General features: G+C 40.7%; 1 protein-coding gene across 1 annotated transcript in view; it reads right to left on the bottom strand.

Moving 5' to 3' along the window:
• Zdhhc15 (zinc finger DHHC-type palmitoyltransferase 15) overlaps nt 1-26,309 on the bottom strand; it is a 126,438-nt gene that overhangs the window by 57,584 nt on the left and 42,545 nt on the right. Inside the window, exons 5-7 of the mRNA XM_048335959.1 lie at nt 12,504-12,573; nt 9,974-10,006; nt 9,151-9,271 (exon numbers count right to left, since the gene is read on the bottom strand). Coding sequence (XP_048191916.1) covers nt 9,151-9,271; nt 9,974-10,006; nt 12,504-12,573 — 224 coding nt within the window. The remainder of the gene's footprint in view (nt 1-9,150; nt 9,272-9,973; nt 10,007-12,503; nt 12,574-26,309) is intronic.

Here is a 26,309-nt window from a genome sequence, read left to right as displayed (position 1 = left end):
CTGAATGGATAAGTATTTATAATTCTGTAATTGTAATTCTTGCATTAAGGAAAAATTGTCATTTGAGTTCAAAGGTCTTCATGCCATGCGGTAACTGGGACTGAAGAAAAAAAAACTCTTTTGAAACAAGCAGCCCGGAGGCAAAGGGCCGCACCTGGTTTCAGAATGCCTCCTGGGGGTGAATCTTGCAGATGCCACTGGCCAACCTTAGGTACTTGGAGGAACTGGAAACTGGAGAAATCCACTCTAGAATATTTGGCTCATAATATAGAATATAGATATAGAATATAGATATAGAATATAGATATAGAATATAGAATAGTTGGCTTATGATAGTTGACTCTGGTCTGGCTTCTTAGGAGCAGCGTCCCATTGGACTGACCGTTGCCCCCTCTTTGTATTCCCCAACAGCCTGTGGGTGGAGTCACAGTAAATTGCCTTGATGTAGTTGAGATAAACCGGAAAATGTAGACAGTTTAAAACTCTAGCAGCAAAGAAGCCCCAGGAAATATAAAGAGGAAGGTTAGGGAGGTCCCGAGGAAGACGGCGGAGGAGAAGCAGAGCGCTTGCGGAGCTCCCTCCGATATCGTAGTTTTCTCACCCCATAGAAACTGTTACTCCTAAAAAGACAGCCAAAGTAAGTTCTAACAGTACAGGGATTCTGAACAGGAAGGAAAAATCGATTTTGCTGGTCTGAAAACACAGATTTGAGCTCCACTCGGTGTCCCGCCGCCACGCCAGTGCCAGCACCAGCGCAGCCCCCGGCACAGCACCCCCGCAGTCCGCGCAGCTAAAGCGAGAAATACTCCAGATGGCAGCTGAGCACGGACGACCTGACATCGCAGAGACAGCGTGAGTCCCCCATAAAAGTTATTCTCACTTGAGCCCACAGACAAGCTTCTGGAAGGCATCCCTGTCCCCACTGCCAGAGCAAAGCGCCATCTTTGCCACTGGCATAGGGTCAGACCAGACTGGAACTGAAGCGGGCCTGGGGAACGCGAGGTCAAAAAAGCCATCTTTGAAAAGGGCAGGAGGAGAGGAATCAGTGAGAACCAGCTCGGCCCAGAAGAACGCCCCCTGCCCTGGTGGGAGGCGAGTCCGGGGCTTAGCCAGAGGTGCCCCGCCCTGCCCGCCGGAATTTCTAAACTTAAAGCAAAAGCTGCGAGCAGCTACCGGGGGCACGGAAACACCAGAGGGAGGAACAAACAGTTCCTGGGACAGCTAAACGGGCCCGTCACAGAGGAAGCTAATTCCCAGCCTAAAATGGAGCTGCATTCCATACCCACCTATGCCAAGGAGGCCGCCTCCCTCAGGCAAGCAACTCTCAGCGGAGAAAACAGGCCAGAGGCGCCCCGCCCTGCTGAGTTCACAGCCTAGTCAAGTCCAGGCATCAAAGGCAGCGGCCCCACAGCAGACAGAGGAGCCACAGTTCCTGGGACTGCTCACGTCCCCATCGACAGAGGATGCCCAAGGCCTGCCTGCAAGCTGTGCGAACCTCAGAGACCCACGATTGCACCAACAGGGGAGAAGGGTCAGAACAGATCCACCCCTTGCCAACTGAAATCAAGTCAAACCAGCCAATCAGGAAAATAGACTGCAGTACATTGCAGGGAAACCAGAGACTGGGGAGAAACCACCCAACAAGGAGGACTCCTTTTTTTTTTTCTTCTTTTTCTTTTCAAACATTTTTTTAAAAAATTTTCTTTTTAATTTTTTCACATCTGAAACATCATTGATTGTTTTTTGTGTGTTTATTTGTTGTTTATTTGTTTGTTTGTTTTCCATTTATACCGGTTTGTTTTATCAAGGTTTTTTTGTATTTGTTTATTTGTTTGGGTTGTTCCTTTTCTGTTATTTTCCTTTTTATTTACTTTTTCTTCCTTTTAAAATAATTTTTCTCTGTTTTGTATATCTGTCTTCCACTATTTTTACTTTATTTCTCTCACTGCGTCCTCTTCCTTTAAAAATTACTTTCCTATGAATAACACCTCCACTATTTTCTGCTAACTCTCCAGTGCCTGTCATTTTAACCTTGTTCTTTCTACTGATTCTACTCTTCTCCACATTTCCACGTCACTGAAATTAAACCAAAATCACCACCTCCCAATACATTTTACTCTATTCTCTTTACTACCTCCAACTTACCCTCCTGACTTACTGCCTGGACCTCCAGGTTCCATTGACTCCTAGTTATTGGATAGAGGGTATCCCAGCTTAATACGAGTGAATCAAAGGAGTTCATAGAGAAAGCCAGCCCTAAAATAACTTAATATAAAAACAAGAATTGCGTATAGGGTTGTAACAGTAAATAAGTAACTATTGAATACAGGGCTCAGTATCGGTTGTTATATTGAAATTGTATTCTTTAGGAACACCAAATCTAACTTTATAGACAGGTATACAAGTTATCTGTATATAATTGTGAAATTGTAAGATTTACACAACAGTGCTTGGTAAGGGCTGCTTTGGGTCTTAAACAGTGCTCACAGGTGCTGGTAGACTGGCATTCCCAATTCAAATGGGCAGAAGAAACACAAGAAAGATGGCAAACAATGAAGTCTTATCCCCCACTCAAAACAAGCAGGAAGCAGAGCAGTCAATCAAAAACATAGAAGAGAACCCCCAAAATGCTCTACAAAGTCTACTGATGAACATGATAAATGAAAAGTTTGAATCTCTTCAGTCAATTATTCTAGAGCGTGAGGACACAAAGCAAAAATTAATGGAGAACTTCATGGCATCCACAAATAGAAAGATAAATGAACTTAAAGAGTCAAATGAAAAGATAGCTACCCAGCTTAAAGATTTGAGAGACAACACTCAAAACTAAAGTAATGAAGTTAATGAAGTAAGGAAGTCCATACAGGACCTAGGAAATGACATGGAAATCATCAGGAAAGACCAGTCAGAAGGAAAAGAGATTCGAAATCAAGTAGCTAGTCTACAGTCCTGACTAACTGAAGCAGAGGATCGAATCTCAGTAGCTGAAGATTCCTTAGATTCTATGGAGAAAGATCAAAAATCAATACAAATCCAGTCCAAGCAACAAAACAGATCGCTACAGGAGATTCAAGACACGATCAGGAAGCCCAATTTAAGGATAATAGGTATTGAGGAAAACTTGGAGAAAGAGGTTAATGGGATAGGCAACCTATTTAACAGAATATTAGCTGAGAACTTCCCAAACATCCAGAAGGAAAGGCCTATACAGATACAAGAAGCATTTAGAACCCCAAATCGACCACACCAGAATAGGACATCCCACCGACACACTGTGATCAAAACAGCTTCAGCAGAGTGCAAGGAAAAAATACTCAAAGCTGTTAGGGCAAAGCAAACAATCACATATAAAGGAAAAGCAATCAGAATCACCCCAGACTTCTCAGCAGAGACCATGAAAGCAAGGAGAGCCTGGAATGAAGTATACCAAACTCTAAATAAAAATAACTACCAACCAAGAATTCTGTACCCAGCCAAACTCTCCTTCATAGGCGAAGGTCAAATAAAAGTCTTCCACAATAAGGAAAAACTGAAACAATATATCTCCACCAAACCAGCTTTACACAAAATCCTTAAAGATGTACTAGACAGGGAAAATAATCAAGATCCCAACACAGACAGAGAAATGAACCCTAATTAGTAAACACTAGATCAAGAAATGGGAAGACACAGCTTTAAACAAGATAGTGATAATGAAAGGAACAAACGATCATCTCTCAATCCTGTCAACATTAATGGACTTAATTCTCCAATCAAACGACATAGGCTCATAAGTTGGATCAAAAATCAAGATCCATCTTTCTGCTGCCTCCAAGAGACACATCCATCCAGCAAAAGTAAACATCTTCTAAAAGTGAAAGACTGGAAACAAATCTATCAAGCAAATGGCCCCCATAAGCAGGCGGGAGTTGCAATCCTAGTATCAGACAAAATTGACTTCAAATTAAAAAAGGTAAGAAGAGACAAAGAAGGATACTACATACCAGTAAGGGGATTTCTCCAACAGGAAGAAATAACCATCCTAAATATCTACACACCAAATGCAGGAGCACCCAACTTCATCAAACAAACACTACTGGCTCTAAAAACATTCATAGACCCAAACACATTGATAGTGGGGGACTTTAACACTCCACTATCACCTCTGGACAGATCAACACGCCAAAAACTGAACAAAGAAACCACAGAACTAAACAATTGCATAGACCAACTAGACTTAATCTACATCTACAGAATACTCCACCCAGCAAGGACAGAATACACATTCTTTTCGGCAGCACATGGAACATTCTCCAAAATACATCACATCTTAGGGCACAAAGAAAATCTGTACAAATTCAGAAGTATCAAAATCATTCCCTGCATTCTCTCAGACCACAATGGAATAAAATTAGAGCTCAACTCATTCAGCCACCACAGAAAATCCCACAATTCATGGAGACTAAAGAACACACTGCTGAACCATCAGTGGGTCATTGAAGAAATTAAAACAGAAATTCAAATGTTTATGGACTTCAACCAAGTTAAAGACAAAAAGTACCAGCTCCTTTGGGACACAGCAAAGGCAGTACTCAGAGGAAAATTTATATCTCTGAGTGCATACATCAACAAACTGGAGAAACAGCAACTCAGTAATTTAAGGAAGCACCTTAATTTTCTGGAGAGAGAACAGCAAGCCAAACCCCAAGTCAATAGACGGAAGCAAATAATTAAAATCAAATCAGAATTAAATCAATTAGAGACGAAAAAAAACCATCGAAAGAATCAACAAAACAAAGAGTTGGTTCTTTGAAAAAATCAACAAGATAGACAGACCCCTGGCAAACCTGACCAAAAAACGAAGGCAGCACACTCAAATAAACAAGATAAGAGATGAAACAGGTAGCATCACCACAGAAATAACCGAAATTCAGAAAATAATAAGGGACTATGTTGCAAACCTTTATGCCAACAAATTTGAGAACTTGGAAGAAATGGATGATTTCCTAGAAAAAATTGATACCCCCAAACTCAACCATGAAGATTTAAACCTTCTAAACAGACCCATATCCAGTATTGAAATAGAAACGGCAATAAATGATCTCCCATCCAAGAAAAGCCCAGGTCCAGACGGATTCACTGCAGAATTCTACAAGGCCTTCAAAACAGAACTCACTCCAATATTTCTCAAACTCTTCAATGAAACTGAAAGAGAACGTTCACTACCAGACTCATTTTATGAAGCCAGTATAACCCTCATCCCAAAACCATGCAGAGACTCATCACGGAAAGAGGACTACAGACCCATCTCCCTGATGAACATAGATGCAAAAATTCTCAACAAAATTCTGGCCAGTCGACTTCAACAGGTCATGAAAAAAATCATACACCACGATCAAACTGGATTCATCCCAGGGATGCAAAGTTGGTTTAATATACGCAAGTCAATTAATGTAATCCACCACATCAACTAGAGCAAGGTAAAGAACCACATGGTTTTATCACTAGATGCGGAAAAAACATTCGATAAAATCAAGCACCCATTTATGCTAAAAGCCCTGGAAAAACTGGGATTCCAGGGAACATTCCTGAATATAATCAAGGCAGTTTATGACAAACCAACAGCAAGCATAACTCTAAATGGTGAAAAACTAAAGCCATTCCCTTTAAAATCAGGAACAAGGCAGGGGTGTCCACTCTCTCCCCTGCTCTTCAACATAGTACTAGAATTCCTAGCCAGAGCAATTAGGCAAGAAGAAAATATAAAGGGGATCCAAATAGGAAAAGATGAAGTTAAACTTTCTCTCTTTGCAGATGACATGATCCTATACCTAAAGAATCCCATAGACTCTACCCCCAAGCTACTAGAGCTGATCCAAAACTTTGGCAAAGTTGCAGGATATAAAATAAACCTTCAAAAATCAATGGCCTTTCTCTATGCTAACAACCTGAAGACCGAGGCTGAAATCAGGAAAGCAACTCCTTTTGCAATAGCCCTCCAAAACATAAAATACCTAGGAATAATCTTAACCAATGAAGTGAAAGACCTCTTTGATGAGAACTTTAAAAGCTTGAAAAATGAAATTAAGTCAGAACTAAGGAAATGGAAAAACCTCCCATGCTCCTGGATTGGGAGGATTAATATAATCAAAATGCCAATACTGCCAAAGGCTATCTACAAATTCAATGCAATACCCATTAATATCCCAACACCATTCTTTAATGAAATAGAGGAAGCAATCCAGAAATTCATATGGAACAATAAAAGACCTAGAATAGCAAAAACACTCCTAAGCAGAAAGAACAGTGCTGGAGGAATTACAATACCCAACTTCAAGCTGTATTATAAAGCTGTAGTAATAAAAACAGCTTGGTATTGGCACCGGAACAGGCCTGAAGACCAATGGAACAGAATTGAAGACCCAGAATTGAACCCACAGAAGTAGGCCTACTTAATCTTTGATAAAGGGGCTAAAACAATAGTATGGAAGAAAGATAGCCTCTTTAACAAGTGGTGCTGGCAAAACTGGCTCACACATGCAACAAACTAAAACTAGATCCTTATATATCACCCTGCACCAAAATCAATTCCAAATGGATTAAAGACCTCGAAATCAAAACAGACACCCTGAAAACACTAAAGGAAGGAGTAGGAGAAACACTTGGGCTCCTTGGCGCAGGACGGAACTTCCTTAACGAAGACCCAGAAAGGCTACAAATCAAAGAAAGGTTGGACAAATGGGACTGCATCAAACTGCAGAGCTTCTGCATGGCAAAGGACATAGCTCGCAAGATAAACAGAAAGCCCACAGACTGGGAGAAGATCTTTACCAGACATTCAACAGACAAAGGCCTCATCTCTAAAATATATGAAGAACTAAAAAAATTACCTTCTTCCAAAACAAAACCGCAAAGAACCAATAGCAACCTCATCAAGTGGGCTAAAGACTTACAAAGAAACTTCTCTGATGAGGAAATGAGAATGGCCAAGAGACATATGAAAAAATGCTCTATATCACTGGCCATAAAAGAAATGCAAATCAAAACAACATTGAGATTCCATCTCACCCCAGTAAGAATGTCATATATCAAGAAAACTAACAATAGCAATTGTTGGAGGGGATGTGGCCAAAAGGGAACCCTACTTCATTGTTGGTGGGAATGTAAACTGGTTCAGCCACTCTGGCAAGCAGTATGGAGATTCCTCAGAAGCCTAAATATAGAACTCCCCTATGACCCAGCAGCCCCACTTTTGGGTATCTATCCAAAAGACCACAAACAAAATCACAGTAATGCCACCAGCACAACAATGTTCATCGCAGCACAATTTGTCATAGCGAGAAGCTGGAACCAACCCAGATGCCCCTCAGTAGACGAATGGATCAGGAAAATGTGGTACATATACACAATGGAATTTTATGCCTCTATCAGAAAGAATGACATTGTTCCATTTGTAAGGAAATGGAAGGACTTGGAAAAAGTTATACTAAGTGAAGTAAGGCAGACCCAAAGAAACATGGACTCTATGGTCTCCCTTATTGGGAATAATTAGTACAGGTTTAGGCAAGTCATAGCAGAGCATCACAAGGCCCAATAGCTATACCCTTATGAACACATAAGATGATGCTAAGTGAAATGAACTCCATGTTATGGAAACGATTGTTATATCACAGTTGTAACTACTTTCAACGTCCTATGTGTATCTGTAGATTCTATTATTGATGATGTTCTTGTATCACATTCCTGTGGTTGTACCTACACTATCTTTGTAATCTTATCTGAGTATATTGGAAATCGTGTTTACTGGTATTGGAAGTAGGAAATTCAAAGTGAATACCAAATTTGAGAGACACAGGGTAAAAAAAGAGAAACAACTACAAAAGCAATACTTGCAAAACTGTTTGGTGTAAGTGAACTGAACACCTCCGGAGGGGGAGGGAAAAGGCGGGGAGGGAGGGGGGTATGAGGGACAAGGTAACAAACCGTACAAGAAATGTATCCAATGCCTAACGTATGAAACTGTAACCTCTCTGTACATCAGTTTGATAATAAAAATTTGAAAAAAAATAAAGAGGAAGGTTAGTATAGAAAGCCTTGGAGAAAGGGATAGAGAAATGGTTTCCTCTGGATAAGAAAGGGATTTAAAAAGTAAATTGTCACAGAATGTTGCAGTAAGTCACTGATGGTGTTAGGAAGTAGAAGATGGTGTGAGTGGGGATATGTTAAATTTTATAAGACACAGATTATAAAACTGTATAAGGAAAGACTTTAGATCGAGGAAACAAAAATGTTTCCTTTAGATTAATATAAATAGGGTAGAATTGGGGCTTTGGTGTAAAACTACGTTTATCTGTACCTGTATCTGCAGGGCTAAGGGACTTGTGTGATGTCATCTAAATGTTATTCCTAACTTGTAATCACATTTGTTATGAGCTTATCGCCCCCTCAGAGCCCTATAGCAAGTCCACCAAGAGATCTGGCTCAAGCTAAAGGCCCTTTATGAGACTGGACCTCCTCCTGAGCCACACCCGCTACCAACTGAGTAAAGCGCCACCACAACTTATGGTATTGCAGGCACAATACCAATCTATCCCTACCGATTCTCAGTCAGAATCAAACTAATAAGCAAGGAGAACCATGATTGGTTCTCGAGTTACCTATCAGAAGGGGGGAATGAAGGGGGGAATGAAGAGTTAAAAGTAAACCCCATTTTCAGGCAGCCCCTGTTTTGTTGTCTGAGCAAACCCAGGGCAAGCTTATTAGGGCCCAGCTGGTCAAGAACTCTAATCACCTGGGAATGCTTAACTCTGACTGCCCCCAGAATGCCTCGAGCCCTGAGCCAATCAGATTTGTACCTGTGTCCTAATCTTGCTTGCTTAAACACCTGATTGCTGTAACTTTGTCTTTTGCCTTTATAAGCTCTGTGTAATCGCAGCTGGGAGCTGCCTCCTAACCTCCGCTGTGTCGGTGGGTAGGACAAGGCCCGGGCCACGGCCCTGCTTGAATAAAGTCTTGCCTTGCTATTGCATTTCGGAATGTCTGAGTCTCGGTGGCCTTCTTGGTGGTGGTTTCGCGACTTGGCATAACAGCTATCAGGTGAATAGCATTACACATTGCCGGTGCACCTTTGCTCTAGGGGAGGACCCTTCAGGATAAAAAAAAGTAACTTACTCTCCAGTATTTGATGAAATAGCTGAAGACTGTTGTAGCAATGTACAGGCAGTAGAGAACAGAATACGCTAAAAACTGAAGGAAGAATTTGTAGTTGGAAAATCCAATACAGTTATTAACCCTAAAGAAAAAGAAAAACAAATTTGAAATCAGAATGTACTAATTAAGAATAATCGGATACATAATATACTCCATGATGGAAGCAAAGTACTCTTGGTGTTTCATTATGTGTCAAGCAGAAACCCAACAAAGATAGAAGTCCTTTAATAGGAACAGACTGGAAGAACAAGTTTACATCTCACTTGTTTTTCCTTTTATTTATAAGCACAAACACCAGTTTGTCCCTGACTCACCCAAGAAATCTTGGCTCTGAGTTGCTAAGAACTTACAGCTAAAGTTTGTATAGTTGTAGCATGTTCTCTTTGGAATTGGTTGATTTTGCACGAGGTCTCGAGGTCTGATACAACAAAATTGTAGAATTGCAATGGAGAATATTTCAGAACCAAGCCAGCCAGAAACAAAATTGAATTGTGTAATGTCGAACAGAAGAAATAGTTATGCTGGATATCATTACCATGCTCAATTGCTAAAGCTAATGGACAGGAAACCATTAGTTTCATGACCTCAGAAATTCACTAGCATACCTTAGGTGGTCTATTTGTTCTAGCTTTAAAATGTTACCCCTCCCCTGTCCCCCAGACAGATACAAAGCCCAGTGAATTATGGTGGCAGAAATAGATGTGTTGCAACTCTGCTTAGAAAAGTGGGCCTGTTGAGCAACTTTGACCCTTTTAGAGGAGAGAAATGAATCAAAGGGACATACCAAGGGCAGTGATGGTCCATTTTTAAAACACACCTACAAAGGGGACAAAATACAGTGTGGTAAGTGAGGCTATGGACACAAAGCAATACCTCAAAATTGCACTCAAGGGGTGTAAGGTCCTCCCCCAGAGGGCTACAGGCAGGTGCCCCCCCCCACACCTGTTTAAGTCTCTGCCCAGTTACCTAGGTAACAAGCATACCTGGAAGCAGTTACCTCATGGTTCCCTTAGGTCCCATCCTAATCTACCCCACCTTCCCGCCCCTGCCCTAGATAAGGCATTGTTGGGGAGGGGTGACTCTTGCTCACCGCTAGTGCCTTGGACTTGGCCACAGGCCAACAGTTGGGCAAAATAAAGCTCTCTTTGCCTGAATACCTCGTGGTGTTCTCCATCATCGGCTGCCTATTTTATTTTATTGCCATCTGGGGCTTGAACTCAGGGTATGAGCATTGTCCTTGGCTTCATTTTGCTCAAGGCTAGTACTCTACCACTTGAGCCACAGCGCCACTTCTGGCCTTTTCTATATATGTGGTGCTGAAGAATTGAACCCAGGGCTTCATATATGTGAGGCAAGCACTCTACCACTAGGCCACATTCCCAGCCCAACTGCCTATTTTAATAACACTTACAGGGGCTTGCAGTGGGCAAGAGAGAGAGTCATCCCCCCCTCAAGCCTTAACTAAGGCAGGGGCAGGGAGGTGTGGCCCAGTGGATTAGGATGTGACCTCAGGAAAGAGGGAGGTAACTGCCTCCAGGTATACAGGTTACCCAGGTAACTGGGTGGAGACTTAAACAGGCGGGGAGCATCTTCATAGAGCCCTCTGGGGGTGGACCTCACAAAGGGTTCACCAATATTTTTACATAGTTTCAGTATCTCCTTTTACAGAGTTCTACTATAGCAACTCCAAAACTACCATATCCTCTGTTACTCTTAGGATGAGCCAATCATGACACATTTTAGGGTTATGGTAGCAGCGAGTTATATGGCTGGATGTCCACCATTTAAGAAGAATAAGGAATTCCAGGGTATTACTACAGAGAAAAGGTCCAAGATGTCATCTCTACTTTTGTTCAGTACTCAGTTTAATAAAAGTGCAGGAAAAAAAAAACATATCCTACAGCCTGAGTTTGAATTAAAGGGAAGAAAAATATAGCTGCAACTCCTACTCAGGAAGAAAGGCTTCTATAAAGATTACACATTTAAAAAGCAGGAATAGTCAGGTGTTGGTGGCTCATAGCTGTACTTAGGTACTTAGGAGGCTGAGATCTGAGGGCCATGGTTCAAGGTCAGCCAGGGCAGAAAAGCCCATGAGACTTTATCTCCAATTAACCACCAGAAAAACGAAAGCGGCGCTGTGGCTCAGGAGTGGAGATGTGGCTTAGGAGGTTGAGCACCAGACTTGAGCAAAAAAATACCAAGCAAGAGCTCTGAGCCCTCAGTTCAAGCTTTAGTACTAGCACAAAAAGGAAAAAAATAAAGCTGGTACAACCAGAGCCACAAAATAAATAAGGTAGTATTGGGTCATAACAGAAAATGAATATCTATGGCTTTATACTGCTATAAATAAATAAATAAATAAATGGGACAGAAGGGACACACATCTAGTTCAGAAGAATTTCAAACAATTTATGCAGATATTCCACTTTCAAGGAGAGGGAATATAACTCCCCATTCCTTCAATGTAAGCTGTGAATAATGACTTCATTCTAAGGGGCATAGCATAGAAAGGAAAAGGTGGAATAATTTTACAGTGCAAAAACCTGACAAGCAATAGCTCAGCCAGATGATCAAGATTACTACTGCAGTGAAAACTCATGTTTATCAATACCCTTGATTTGATTAAATGGGAATGGGTGCTTTATATCTGTGGCTTTCTTTTCATAATCACATTACCCCAGTCTAATGATCATGAGAAATGATCACACAAATTTCTATTTAGGAAAATTCTATGAAACACTTTAACCTTTAGTCCTGAAAACTGTCAAGGTCATCTGTATTTTGGATGGAATCCTAGACAGATAAAGGACACTGAAGGAAATTGAGGATATTTAGGGGGGTGTTATTGTTGTTTTAGGGGTACTGGAATTTGAACCCAGAGCCTTGAACTTGTTAGGCTGGTACTCTACTACTTTGACTATGCCCCTAGGGATATTTAAATATAGATTTCTCAGTTGAAAATAATATACCAATATTGGTTTAATTGTTAACAAGCATATAATAGCAATGGAATATGTTAATAATAGGGAAAAGTAAGTCTAGGATAGATGAGAACTATCTTCACAATAAATCTATATACATAAAACTGTTCTAAAATAAAAATGTTATTTTTAAAATGTGATTTTAGTTGTCTTTCTATCTTTAGAATAGCTTGAATCCTCATCATCCCAGTGAGGGTGTTTGGCATGTGCTCATTAGGATGGAAAAGAAATGCTCTTATCTGGGCATAGTTACATGTTAGGATCAGTCATTTTGTTGTCTAGGCAACCATCAGTGGCCAAGCTCAGCCTAGGGAAAATATAGCTGTCACTTACATGGCACAGACAGAACAGTGGTGGCAGCGATCTGGCTTGATCAGATGGCACCGGTCACAGAATCGTACAGCTAAAGGAGAAATAAAATGGTTAGTGTTTGTTAGGGATCAATGTACGATCTGACATTTTATTAATTTATCTGGATGGCTTATAATACAAGGATTATACATAGTTGAACTCATATCGAGCTGACAAACAAAAGGCAATCACATAGAATTATAGTAGGTAGGTATATTTTTCCCTTGTTGGATGAGTCTTAGAAGTACTGTGGGGTGAGGAGGTGTTGAAGGAAAGAGGAAAAGTTTCATATGTGGATAACTGATCATAAGATGTTGTATTTTTTTTAAAACTAGAAGCAATTGCTTGAGTTATCTCAGGAAAAAATTAGTTTATTTTTATTCTAAATTTTCTGTCTGAAAACAAGGATGTATCTCCTGTCTCCAGAAGTTACAATGTGTAAGGTGAATAATAAAACTTCTGGTAAAGACAGTGGTTCTTAGAATAACCATTTGTAGAGAACACAAGATGAAACAGTGGATTATAAGTATCATCCGTTTGACTCCACAAATGAGGAAAGTCACATTAACAAAAGCAGACTATATTCTGAAGAGAGAGACAAAGCATCAGGAATCATAAAAGAGGTGATGGACAGCTAAAAGTCATGGAGAAATAGAAAGATGACAGGGAAAATTAGAAAACAGTTGCAGCTCCAACCCCAGTTCCCCAAGGTGAAAGGGAAGCTGAAGACATAGCCAAAAGGTAAACCAGATGCTCCTGGCAAGAGAATTAGCAATTCTACATTGGAGAGAAGCCTGTAGTTCCAGTAAATATTAAACTCGGGGTGAGGATCAGGTGTGACAGTGACTGCTCCTGTATGGCAAGCTAGCCTACAAGAAGACAAAGACTTTTCACCACTCCCCTTAGCTTGGGAAAACTATAGCAAGGCACCATCTTGAGAGGGGACTTCTTCCTTTATACTGAGCTACTGTGGGATATGAAAACGAGAAACAGGGGCTGGGAATATGGCCTAGTGGCAAGAGTGCTTGCCTTGTATACATGAGGCCCAGGGTTCGATTCCCCAGCACCACATATATAGAAAACAGCCAGAAGTGGTGCTTTGGCTCAAGTGGCAGAGTGCTAGCCTTGAGCAAAAGAAGCCAGGGACAGACAGTGCTCAGGCCCTGAGTCCAAGGCCCAGGACTGGCAAAAAAAAGAAAAAGAAAAAAGAGAAACAATCATGGTTCACAGTGTCTGTCACAGTAACTGGGTGTGGGTTGGCCATAAGAGGTTGTGATAGTGATGGAGAAAGTCTGACATAGTAGCAGAGAGCTTGGGCACTGTAGCTAGTGGCCTCATCTTCCCTGGTAAAGTGTGATTCCCACCAACACACAGCATCAATCCCATGGCTAGAAGAGGGCTCAGAGATCAAGCATTGTATCTCCTGGCTATGAATGTATGTTGATTGGAGAGCTCTGAACCTGAGTCCTGTGACTCATAGGATTTCCCCAGTCTCATCTAAAAGCATAGAGACGAGACTAGGAGCTGCCTCTTGCCTCCTTGTTGTTTGCTTCTAGGTAAGAGACCTAGAGTTCTGAGCCAAGGATGATTTTCCCCAGCCACCTCCCTCCTGCAGGGAGGTGAGTAGGTGGGCCAGGGTTTGGAATCACAGAGGTCAGCAGGCAGAAATGTCTGAGTCCCCCCTTCTACCTCCAGTTCTCCCCTGCCACTGTAAAAGTCAGAGCTCTCTTTGCTCCCCCTCCACACTTTCTTACACATTTGAGGGATACTCCTAGGATCAAAAACTGAGATGCAAATCACAACCTGCTCAGCCCACAATGTAAAGCTTCTTGCAGCTAGCAACATCTCTTACTGAAAAGAAAGGGAAGCTTGTAAACTTAAAAGCAGTCTAGAAGCAGACAACTGATCCTCGAGAACATAGTGGGGTACAAGCCTTGAGTCAAAAAGCTCAGGAACAGCACCCAGGCCATGAGTTCAAGGCCAGACAAAATTAAATGACTAACCCCTGACCTGTCCCACCCTTAGCTCACAGATAGCAGCAACCTGAACACCAGGAACCACAAAAGACTGAAGCAAATTTGTCTTTATATGAATAGTAAGTGACAGTCCCAAATAGCATGTCTGGCTACTGGGCTATATTCCTAGTCCAGTGGTGAGCAACAGCACCACATTTGTAACACTCTGCTGTCCTGCCTAAGTATTAAGAACATTTCAAGTAAAAGACAATGGTTGATTAAAAATCCCAAAGCAGAAACATAAGAAATATGACAAAAAGATAGTACGTCACTTTGCTATCCCACTCTAACCAAAAAAATCCAGGCCAAAAGAATCAAGCTAGGAGCCTCAGATTTAAATGATACAACAGGGAAAACGGACTTATAGGCACCTCCAGGGTATTCCATTCAACAGTCACAGAATATACATTCTTCTCAGAAGCCTATGAACTTTCTATTTAAAAGATCATATTTTATGGCATACTGCAATTACAAGAAGTTGGAACAACTTCCTGTATGGTATCATTCCACTATGGAATAAAAACTAGAAATTAACAGCAAAGAAAACTACAGAAAACACTGAAACACATGGAGACTGAACTAATACACTGCTAAATGCTCAGTGGGTTATCAAAGAAATACAAGGAGTTCTTTTTTTTAAAGACCTAGAATCAAATGAAAATGAAAAATACTACTTACCAGAGCTTTGGGACACAGAAAAGACAGTGCTAAGATAGAAGTCTATAGCTATGAGCACATACATTAAAAAAATCAGGTCTCAAGTAAATAATCCAATGATGCACTTCAGAATCCTAGAAAATATGAACAAGCCAACCTCAAAACCAATAAGCGATCGGGGCAGAGATAGATCTTACTGAAATGGAAACTAAGAGAATGCTATGAAGAATCAATGAAACAAGACAAACTTTGGTCAAACTAACCAAGAGAAAGTAGGAGAAGGCAGAGTTCAACAAAATCAGAGATAAGAAAGGGGATATCAAGAAATGCCAATAAAATTCAAAGGGTCACTAAGGGATACTCTCAACACCTGTATTTTAATACTGGAAAATCAAGAAGAGGAAGTGGAGGTGTGGCTCAACTGGTAGAATGCCAGCCTTGAGTGAAAAAGCCAAGTGAGAGCATTTGAGGCCCTGAGTTCAAGCCCCAGCATCAATTAAAAAAAAAGAAAAGAGAGAAAAGAAAATCAAGAAGAAATGGGTAAATTGGTAGATGCTGAGCCAAGAGAATATAAATCAGAGATTTTTTTAACAGGCAATGGGATTGAGGCAGTAATAAAGATTATATATATATATATAGATATATATAATATATAATTAAATACCAAAAGAATATATACTTTAATAAATAAATGGATAAGTGAATTGAACAGTTATGTCTCAAATGGCTGTTAAATACATGGAGAAATGTTCATGTTCAACATTCTTGGCCATAAAGGGAACACAATCAAATCAATACTTAGATTCTATTCTATCTCATTCCAGCCGGAATGGCAATCAAGAAAACAAACAAAACGCTGGTGTGAATATGGGGGAAAGTGATTCATTCACACTACTGATGGGAAAGTAAATTAGTGCAGCTACTATGGAAATCAGAATGGATATTTTGCAAGAAACTAAAAACATAACTACCACTGGGTGCTGGTGGCACATGCCTATAAACCCAGCTACTCAGGAGGCTGAGATCTTAAGATCATGGTTCGAAGCCAGCCCAGGCAGAAATGTCCATGATACTCTTATCTCCAATAAATTAGCAAAAAGCCAGAAATGGAGCTGTGGCTCAAGTGGTAGAGTGCTAGCCTTGAGCAAAAGAAGTTCAGGGACAGTGCCCAGGCCCCAAGTTCAAGCCCCAGGGCTATCAAAACAAAACAAGGGCTGGGGATATAGCCTAGTGGCAAGAGTGCCTGCCTCGGATACACGAGGCCCTAGGTTCGATTCCCCGGCACCACATATACAGAAAACGGCCAGAAGCGGCGCTGTGGCTCAAGTGGCAGAGTGCTAGCCTTGAGCGGGAAGAAGCCAGGGACAGTGCTCAGGCCCTGAGTCCAAGGCTCAGGACTGGCCAAAAATATATAGAGAGAGGGAGAAAGATGGCGCCGAAAGAATAGGGAAGCACCCCGACTTGCACCAACTGAATAGCGAGCTGGGAACTCCAACACCCAACACCCCACCTAGAACCCAGCAAAACCTGCATCCAGAAGCAGTGGAGAAACGCAGGAAAACAAAAAGGAGCAAAAAAGAAGAACCGAAAACCTACACGGAGCCGGAGATTCACCGGGGCACCTCCCCCCACCAGCCGACCCTGGCCCAAACAGGGTCAGGCTGGGAAAGGGGAACCCGGTGATCGGCAGACAGGCTGCCAGGAGCGCAGAATCCAGATAGCGGGAGACCCCACGGACACAAGGCAGGGTGCGGACCAAGACACACACCGGCAGCGACGAGAAGTTCGGGTCCACACCGGATTCGGACAAGGGAACCCAGCACGGCAGAAAGAGGGAACGGGGGAAGCCACCACAACACTTCGCCAACCCCTGAAGGGCCAACGGCTGCGCGGGACACACACACAAAGCAGCAAAAGTGAGTCCCCCATAATCCCTTCCCCCAACGGGAGACCCAAGCCCGACAAAGAAGCTAAATCTCCCTCCCTCCCCCTCCCCACTCCCGTGGGAACAAAGAACCCCCAAATCAGGCGGGAAGCTCCCATCAGGCGCTGGGAAGCCAGTCTAGCAGGGGAAGGGCGGAACAGCCCCAAGCCCCCACAGGTTCCTGAAATGGCAGAACCGGCCCCGTCCCCTTCCCAACAGGGGCCGGGGGACGGCCGGCAGGGCAAGCCCCACCCGAGGCGCCTGGACCTTGCGGACTCTTACAACTAAAATCACAGGCGCTGGTGGGCAATACCAGCCCAGCAGGGTCACCTGAGCCTGATCTCATTCCCCCTCCTCGCAGCGGAGGCGAGGTCTGAGGGTGCCAAGCCACACCCGGACAGTCGATCCCACTGGGCCCCACACATACTGCCTCCCCCCCCCAACGGACTCGCGGGAGGGCGCAAGCACAACCCAACAACCCAGGGCTCGCTCTGGGAGGCAGACCCCGCTAAAGTGCCTGTTGTAGGGGACTCACAGTGCACAGGAGGGCGGGGCCCCGGCGAAAGCGCCCGCTCTGGTAGGCGTGCCCTGCACTGGTGGGCGGGGCCACAACAACAGCACCTGCTGCCGTAGACACGCCTACACAGAAGGGAGGGAAGACCAACACAGACCTCCAGATGCGCAAATCACAAAGAAACATAACTCAGTTCATCAAAGGACAAGCCAACTCGCCAGCTCCAAAAAGCAGCACGACTGAAGAGGAGATGGAGAATAAAAAAGCAAATGAGGCCATGTTAACAGGAATGATCGAAAGGGTCAGAAATGAAATCAGAAAACAATTCCAGGAGTTTAGAGCGGAAATCTGGAAGGACACCCAGGAAGCCAAGAAAGAAATGGATACAATGCAAGCCTCGTTTAAAGAAATGGAAGCAAAAATGGATACAATGCAAGCTGCCTTTAAAGAAAATCTCCACACCCTGAGAATTGAAATGCATGAAAAAATAGATTTAAAATACAACTCTTTAAAGGAAGAAATCTCCACGATCAGAGCTGATATGACAACCATAAATAGCTCTCTGACATCCATAAACTGCACAATTGAAACCATAACACAAAGAGTTGACCATATGGAATCCAGAATCTCTCGCCTGGACGATGAAGCAGCTGACAACAACCAGAAAATGACCACACTCCAAGAAAAGGTGAAGCTTCAGGGAAGATTAATCCAGGAACTAATGGACAAAGACAAGAGATATAATCTGCGCATAATTGGAATAGAAGAAGGAGCCGAATATCAGAGCAGAGGGCTTAATCATGTTCTCAATAAAGTTATTGCAGAAAACTTCCCCAATCTCACAGGGGACCCCATCCAGGTAACCGAAGCCCATAGGACACCTGGCAGGCCTACCCCAGGAAAACCACCCCAAGGCACATAATATTCAAGACTACAGACCTCAAGATTAAAGAGCAAATTCTGAATTCAGCCAAAGCGAAGAAGGAAACTTTTTTCAATGGGAAGAGGATTCGAATAACATCCGACTTATCCACACAAACTTACCAAGCTCGAAGTGAGTGGAAGAACACCATCCAAGTACTTCAGAATAACAATTTACAACCTCGGATCAAATATCCAGCGAAACTGGAGTTCACATTAGAAGGGAGAACCAGATCTTTCCACACCAAAGAGGAGCTAAAGGAGTATGTGAATAAAAAACCAGCCCTACAGCGAATATTAAGAGGGGAAGCCCACCCAACAGAGATCGTAAAAGACACACAGACAGAATCAGAAAGAAACTTCAATAGCCAAAGTCCAGCAGAAAGACCAGCTCACTAAAGACAAGAAAAAAAAAAAAAAAAAAAACAGGAAAAAACAGCCCAACAAGAAAATGGAAGGAGAAAAAACACCCTTATCCTTGATCTCTTTAAATATAAATGGCTTAAACTCCCCGAGTAAGAGGAGCAGACTGGCAGAATGGATCCGCAAACAAAAAGTTGACATCTGCTGTCTACAAGAGACCCACCTTACAGCAAGGGACAAAAACAGGCTTTGAATGAAAGGATGGAGCAAGATCTACCAAGCAAATGCACCCACCAAAATGGCAGGTGTAGCCATTCTGATCTCAGACAAGCTGGACTTCTCTTTAAAGTCCACTCAAAAAGACAAAGAAGGACACTACATATTAATACAAGGAAAAATCCAGAATCAAGACATCACGGTGATAAGTGTATACTGACCGAACAAAAGAGGCCCGACATATGTCAAGCAAATTCTCACAGAATTACAGAGCAAGATAGATGCAAACACAATCATAGTGGGTGACTTTAATACTCCTCTCTCTCCAAGAGACAGATCCAACACCCAGAGGATTAGTAAGGGAGCTGAGAACCTAAATAACACCATTTCCCAAATGGATCTAACAGACCTATATAGAACCTTCCAACCTACAGAGACCCAATACACCTTCTTTTCAGCAGCCCATGGATCATATTCCAAAATAGACCACGTCATAGCCCACACAAAGAACCTCAGCAAATACAAAAGTATTGACATCATCCGATGTATTATATCTGATCACAGTGGATTAAAGGTAACCCTCAACAACAAAGGATACCACAGAGCCTATACACACTCTTGGAGGCTAAACCCCACGCTGCTATCCAACACTTGGGCCACAGATCAAATTAAAGATGAAATCAACGAATTCATAAGCCACAATGACAAAGAAAACACATCACAAAGAAACCTATGGGACACAGCTAAGGCAGTACTGAGGGGCAAGATAATTGCACTCAGCACCCATATTAAAAGAATGGAAGCAGAGCAGGTGAATACCCTCACGATGAAACTAAAACAACTGGAGAAACAAGAAATGACAGAATCTAAAACGACTAGGAGGGGAGAGATCACAAAGATTAAAGAAGAGATAAATCTGATTGAAAATAGAAAGACCATTCAACAAATAAATAAGACTAAAAGCTGGTTCTTTGAGAAAATAAACAAAATTGACAGACCCCTTGCAAGACTCACAAAAAAAAGAAGAGAAGAGACTCATATTCATAAAATCAGGGACTCCACAGAAAAAAATAACAACAAGTACACACGATATTCAAACAATCATAAGGAGCTATTTCCAAAACCTCTACTCAGCAAAAAACAATAATTTTACAGAAATGGATCAATTCTTACAGAAGTACAAACTGCCCAAACTGAACCAAGAAGAAATAAATCAACTAAATAAACCAATAACTTACGGTGAGATACAAGAGGTAATCAAGAACCTCCCTACTAAGAAAAGCCCAGGCCCAGATGGATTCACCAACGAATTCTACAAAACCTTTAGTGAGGAGCTAATTCCAATACTCCTCAAACTCTTCCGCGAAATAGAAACGGAGGGAGAAATCCCAAACTCATTCTACGAAGCTAATATCATACTCATCCCCAAACCAGGCAAAGATCCAACAAAAAAAGAGAACTACAGACCAATATCACTAATGAACACAGATGCAAAGCTCCTCAATAAAATATTAGCTAACAGGATCCAGAAACTGATCAAGAAAATCATACATCATGACCAAGTAGGCTTCATCCCTCAGTCACAAGGATGGTTCAACATCCGTAAATCAATCAATGTAATTCACCACATAAACAGAACTAAAATCAAGAATCACATTGTTATCTCAGTCGATGCCCAAAAAGCCTTCGACAAAATACAACATCCATACCTATTAAAAGCTTTGGAGAGAACAGGAATAGATGGAACATTCCTCAAAACAATAAAAGCCATATACAACAGACCAACTGCTAAGATCATATTAAATGGAGAGAAACTTAAATCATTCCCCCTAAACACAGGAACAAGACAAGGATGCCCACTCTCCCCAATTCTGTTCAACATAGTGCTGGAATCCCTAGCCATAGCAATAAGGCAAGAGGAGGACATCAAAGGGATCCACGTCGGCAAGGAAGAAATCAAGTTATCCCTGTTCGCAGACGACATGATCTTATATCTCAAGGACCCAAAAAACTCAGTACCCAAACTCCTACATCTAATAAACCAATTTGGCAAAGTAGCAGGATACAAAATTAATCCACAAATGTCAGCAGCTTTCCTGTACACCAGCAATAGACAAACAGAAAAGGAAATTATGGAAACAATTCCATTTACAGTAGCCAAAAAAAGAATAAAGTACCTAGGGATCAACTTAACCAAGGACGTGACGGACCTATTCAATGAAAACTACAAAAATCTAATAAGGGAAATCAAAGAAGACACAAGGAGATGGAAAGACCTCCCATGCTCATGGGTAGGCAGAATCAATATAGTGAAAATGGCCATATTGCCCAAATTGGTATACAAATTCAATGCAATACCTATCAAAATCCCAGCCACATTCTTCACTGAAATAGAGAAAACAATCCATAAATTCATATGGAACAGCAAAAAACCTAGAATAGCCAAAGCAATTCTAGGCAAAAAACATAGTGCAGGAGGTATCACCATACCAGACTTCAAGCTCTACTACAAGGCCATCATAACAAAAACAGCATGGTATTGGTATAAAAACAGATTGGAAGACCAGTGGATTAGAATTGAAGACCCAGAAATAAAACCGCACTCTTACAGCCAACTGATATTCGACAAAGGAGCTAAAGATATACAATGGAATAAACATAGCCTCTTCAACTACTGGTGCTGGGAGAACTGGGCAGCCATATGCAGAAAACTCAAAGTAGACCCAAGCCTATCACCATGCACCAAGATCAACTCAAAATGGATCAAGGACCTCAACATCAGACCTGAATCCTTGAAACTACTGAAGGACAGAGTAGGAAAGACACTAGAACTTATAGGCACAGGAAGGAACTTCCTGAATAGAGTCCCAGGGGCACAACAAATAGGAGAAAGACTCGACAAATGGGACTACTACAAATTAAAAAGTTTCTGCACAGCTAAGGACATAGCCACCAAAATAGAAAGACAGCCAACGATATGGGAAAGGATATTTACCAGCACAGCAACAGACAAAGGCCTGATATCGGTCATCTACAGAGAACTCAAAAAACTAAGCCCCTCCAAGCCCAATAAACCTATTAGGAAATGGGCAAAAGAGCTAAAGAGAGACTTCACAAGAGAAGATATAAAAATGGCAAAGAAACATATGAGGAAATGCTCAACATCCCTGCTAGTAAAGGAAATGCAAATAAAAACAACCCTGAGATACCACCTCACCCCAGTTAGAATGGCCTATACTCTGAACTCAGGAAACAACAAATGCTGGAGGGGCTGTGGGGAAAGAGGAACCCTTCTCCATTGTTGGTGGGAGTGCAAATTAGTACAACCACTTTGGAGAACAGTATGGAGGTTTCTCAAAAAGCTCAATATAAACCTACCCTATGACCCAGCCATACCACTCCTAGGCATCTATCCTAAACAGCAAAATCCAAGATATCAAAAAGGCATTTGTACTACCATGTTTATCGCGGCACAATTCACAATAGCTAAAATATGGAAACAACCCAGATGCCCCTCCACAGACGAATGGATCCAAAAAATATGGTACTTATACACAATGGAATACTACATAGCGATTAGGAATGGTGAAATATTGTTATTTGCAGGGAAATGGTCGGATCTCGAACAAATAATGTTGAGTGAGACAAGCCTAGAACACAGAAAACAAAGGGGCATGATCTCCCTGATATATGACTGTTAACAAAGGGAGACGGAGAGACAGTAGAGACCAAGTCTGTGAATACTGTATATGTTCTTGATACATTGTATATTGCATATATGTCAACCTGACCTAGACAAGGGATAGAAAAACAGGTTGTAAGATATCATAAGAAATGTACACACTGCCCTACTATGTAACTGCACCCTCTTTGCACAACACCTTGTAAAAAAATTTATGTCCAATTAATAAAAAAAAAAAAAGTAAAACACATAAAAAAAAAAAAAGAAAGACAGCCAACGATATGGGAAAGGATATTTACCAGCACAGCAACAGACAAAGGCCTGATATCGGTCATCTACAGAGAACTCAAAAAACTAAGCCCCTCCAAGCCCAATAAACCTATTAGGAAATGGGCAAAAGAGCTAAAGAGAGACTTCACAAGAGAAGATATAAAAATGGCAAAGAAACACATGAGGAAATGCTCAACATCCCTGCTAGTAATGGAAATGCAAATAAAAACAACCCTGAGATACCACCTCACCCCAGTTAGAATGGCCTATACTCTGAACTCAGGAAACAACAAATGCTGGTGGGGCTGTGGGGAAAGAGGAACCCTTCTCCATTGTTGGTGGGAGTGCAAATTAGTACAACCACTTTGGAGAACAGTATGGAGGTTTCTCAAAAAGCTCAATATAGTCCTACCCTATGACCCAGCCATACCACTCCTAGGCATCTATCCTAAACAGCAAAACCCAAGATATCAAAAGGACATTTGTACTTCCATGTTTATCGCGGCACAATTCACAATAGCCAAAATTTGGAAACAACCCAGATGCCCCTCCACAGACGAATGGATCCAAAAAATATGGTACTTATACACAATGGAATACTACATAGCGATTAGGAATGGTGAAATATTATTATTCGCAGGGAAATGGTCAGAACTCGAACAAATAATGTTGAGTGAGACAAGCCTAGAACACAGAAAACAAAGGGGCATGATCTCCCTGATATATGACTGTTAACAAAGGGAGATGGAGAGACAGTAGAGACCAAGTCTGTGAACACTGTATATGTGCTTGATACATTGTATATTGCATATGGGTCTACCTGACCTAGACAAGGGATGGAAAAACAGGTTGTAAGATATCACAAGAAATGTACACACTGCCCTATTATGTAACTGCACCCTCTTTGCACAACACCTTGTAAAAAAAAAATTTATGTTCAATTAATAAAAAATAAAAAATAAAAAAATATATATATAATTACCACATGATCAATTCTTGGGTATATAAACAAGAGTGTAAGTCAGCATATAATCAAGATATCTACAAGCCTATGCTTATAGCATCACTGCTTATAACCAAGCTATGGAATCAGCCCAGGTACACACGGATTAAAGAACTGATAACAAAAACCTGGACAAAAACCCTAGACTGTTGTTGAGCCATAAAAAGAGTGAAATCCCATAGTTTGTGGCAACATGGATGGAAATAGAGGTCATTATGTTAAGGGTATATATGATATTTATGATAGACACAGAAGGGCAATTGCTTCATGTTTTTGCTTAAATGACAAAGAATTTTGAGAAGGTCAATTTCATAGAAATAAGGAAAACAATGGTCACTGAAAGTCAGGTAGCTAAATTCAGTCATTTCAGAGGGAAAAATTCTGATGTTCTACAATACAGTCCGGTGAACATTCATTCTAACAACTTATATATTTTATAAAGAACTATCAGTAAGGAAGAAGGTACCTAGCACAAAAAGTGATAAATGTTTAAAGAGGTAGAAATGCTAATTTCCTTGATTTGATATTACACACTGTATATCTGTCTTGAATATTATGCCATACAATATATATGACATGAAATAATGTCAATAAAAAGACACACATTAGACATTTAACAAAAAATATTTCTAAGTCAAATTTGCTAGCTCATAGCCTCTGCTCTATCACATTATTTTGTTTACTATTGCCTGAAATTAAATAACATATGAGTATTTCTATTAAATTCTGTATTCTCAATGCTCAGAATGCCTCAATTTCATTAATCACTTAAAATAGTTTTAGGCACGTTTTCAAGCATCCACTAAAAGTAGAGGTAATAGTACATAAACCCATGCATCATTAACTGTCAATATTGCCATTTTTTTATTTCATCTATTTTTTTCCTTTGGCTTTTTATTTGAATATTTAAAGTGTATCTCAGACATTGTGTCACTTCCAACCACAAACATTACAGTGTAAATAAAGACTTTAAAAATTTCTCCTTGAGACTTATTCATGTTGTATTTTTCATAGTTGCTGTGATAGCACTGCTGTAATAATAAGTTCTTAATATGGTCTAATACCTATACCATATTAAAAAGCCTCCACTTGTCATTTGACATCATCATAATATTTAATTACAAAATATTTAATACTAAAATATAATATTTAATAATAAGTAACAGTATTTCTATTTATCTATGAATAGTATACTAAATATAACAAATAATCATATTTATTGTATAGCATTATTAATTGTATTATATTATTTACTAATTATTTGTGATATTTATAAAAACATTTGATAATAAAATCTTAATAAATATTTGTTACAATAATGGAACCTTAGTGTCTGACAGTATACTTTCCAGAGCCTTAAAACACAAACTTCTGGATTATTTGGAATATTAGGATGACCTCACAGAACAGCCTTGCATTTCAGATTTATATGGTGGAGCACTGGTTGTGGAAACACTATTTTAGTCATGAAGATAAATTCTAAAGGTAAAATTCTGTTCTGGGTATTTTCCTGAGAAAAATAAAAGCATATCTTTGTTTAAATACTTGTACAAGGATGTTTATAGCAAATTGTCTTACATTAGTTAAGCACTGGAAACAACCCAAATGTCTATTTCCCTGTGAACTGATCCAGTCTTGATACATTGGTAAGATGTAATACTAGTCATCAACACAAGCAATTAACATACAACAATCTGAATAAATCTCACCAACATTATACTGAAAATAAGAAGCCAGTCAAAGAACATAATAGAACAGATTAAACTATCCTACAGTGGAAAGCTAATCAAAACAGTGGTTGTCTATGCTTATAAGGATTTATTGGGAAGGGGTATGGTGGAAATTTGTGGGGTAATGATAATGTTTACAGGGGTTACAGAGTGTATTTGGTTACACATATTCATTTAAAAAAACAAAACACTGAGTTGTGCATTTGAAATTTGTCTATGTTTTGAATGCAAATCTTATCCCCCCCAAATGAAAGATATTTCAGTGGATATGTACTGACGTCTGCTATTTGCTTTTAAATGTATCAGGAAAATATGATGACTTGAGGAAAGATGGGTAGAAGGATGGATATATGAACAGATAGACAACAAAAAATATGCTGAAATGTGAGCAGTAGAACTCAGTGTGGGCATCAGTTATTTATAGTTCTCTTCAACTTTTATGTGTTTGAAAATTTTTAATAAAATATTGAGGGAAAAAGTGTATAGTAGATTG

Source organism: Perognathus longimembris, chromosome 28, assembly GCF_023159225.1.
Source record: "Perognathus longimembris pacificus isolate PPM17 chromosome 28, ASM2315922v1, whole genome shotgun sequence".
Lineage (NCBI taxonomy): Eukaryota > Metazoa > Chordata > Mammalia > Rodentia > Heteromyidae > Perognathus > Perognathus longimembris.
This window is presented reverse-complemented; position numbering and strand designations above follow the sequence as displayed.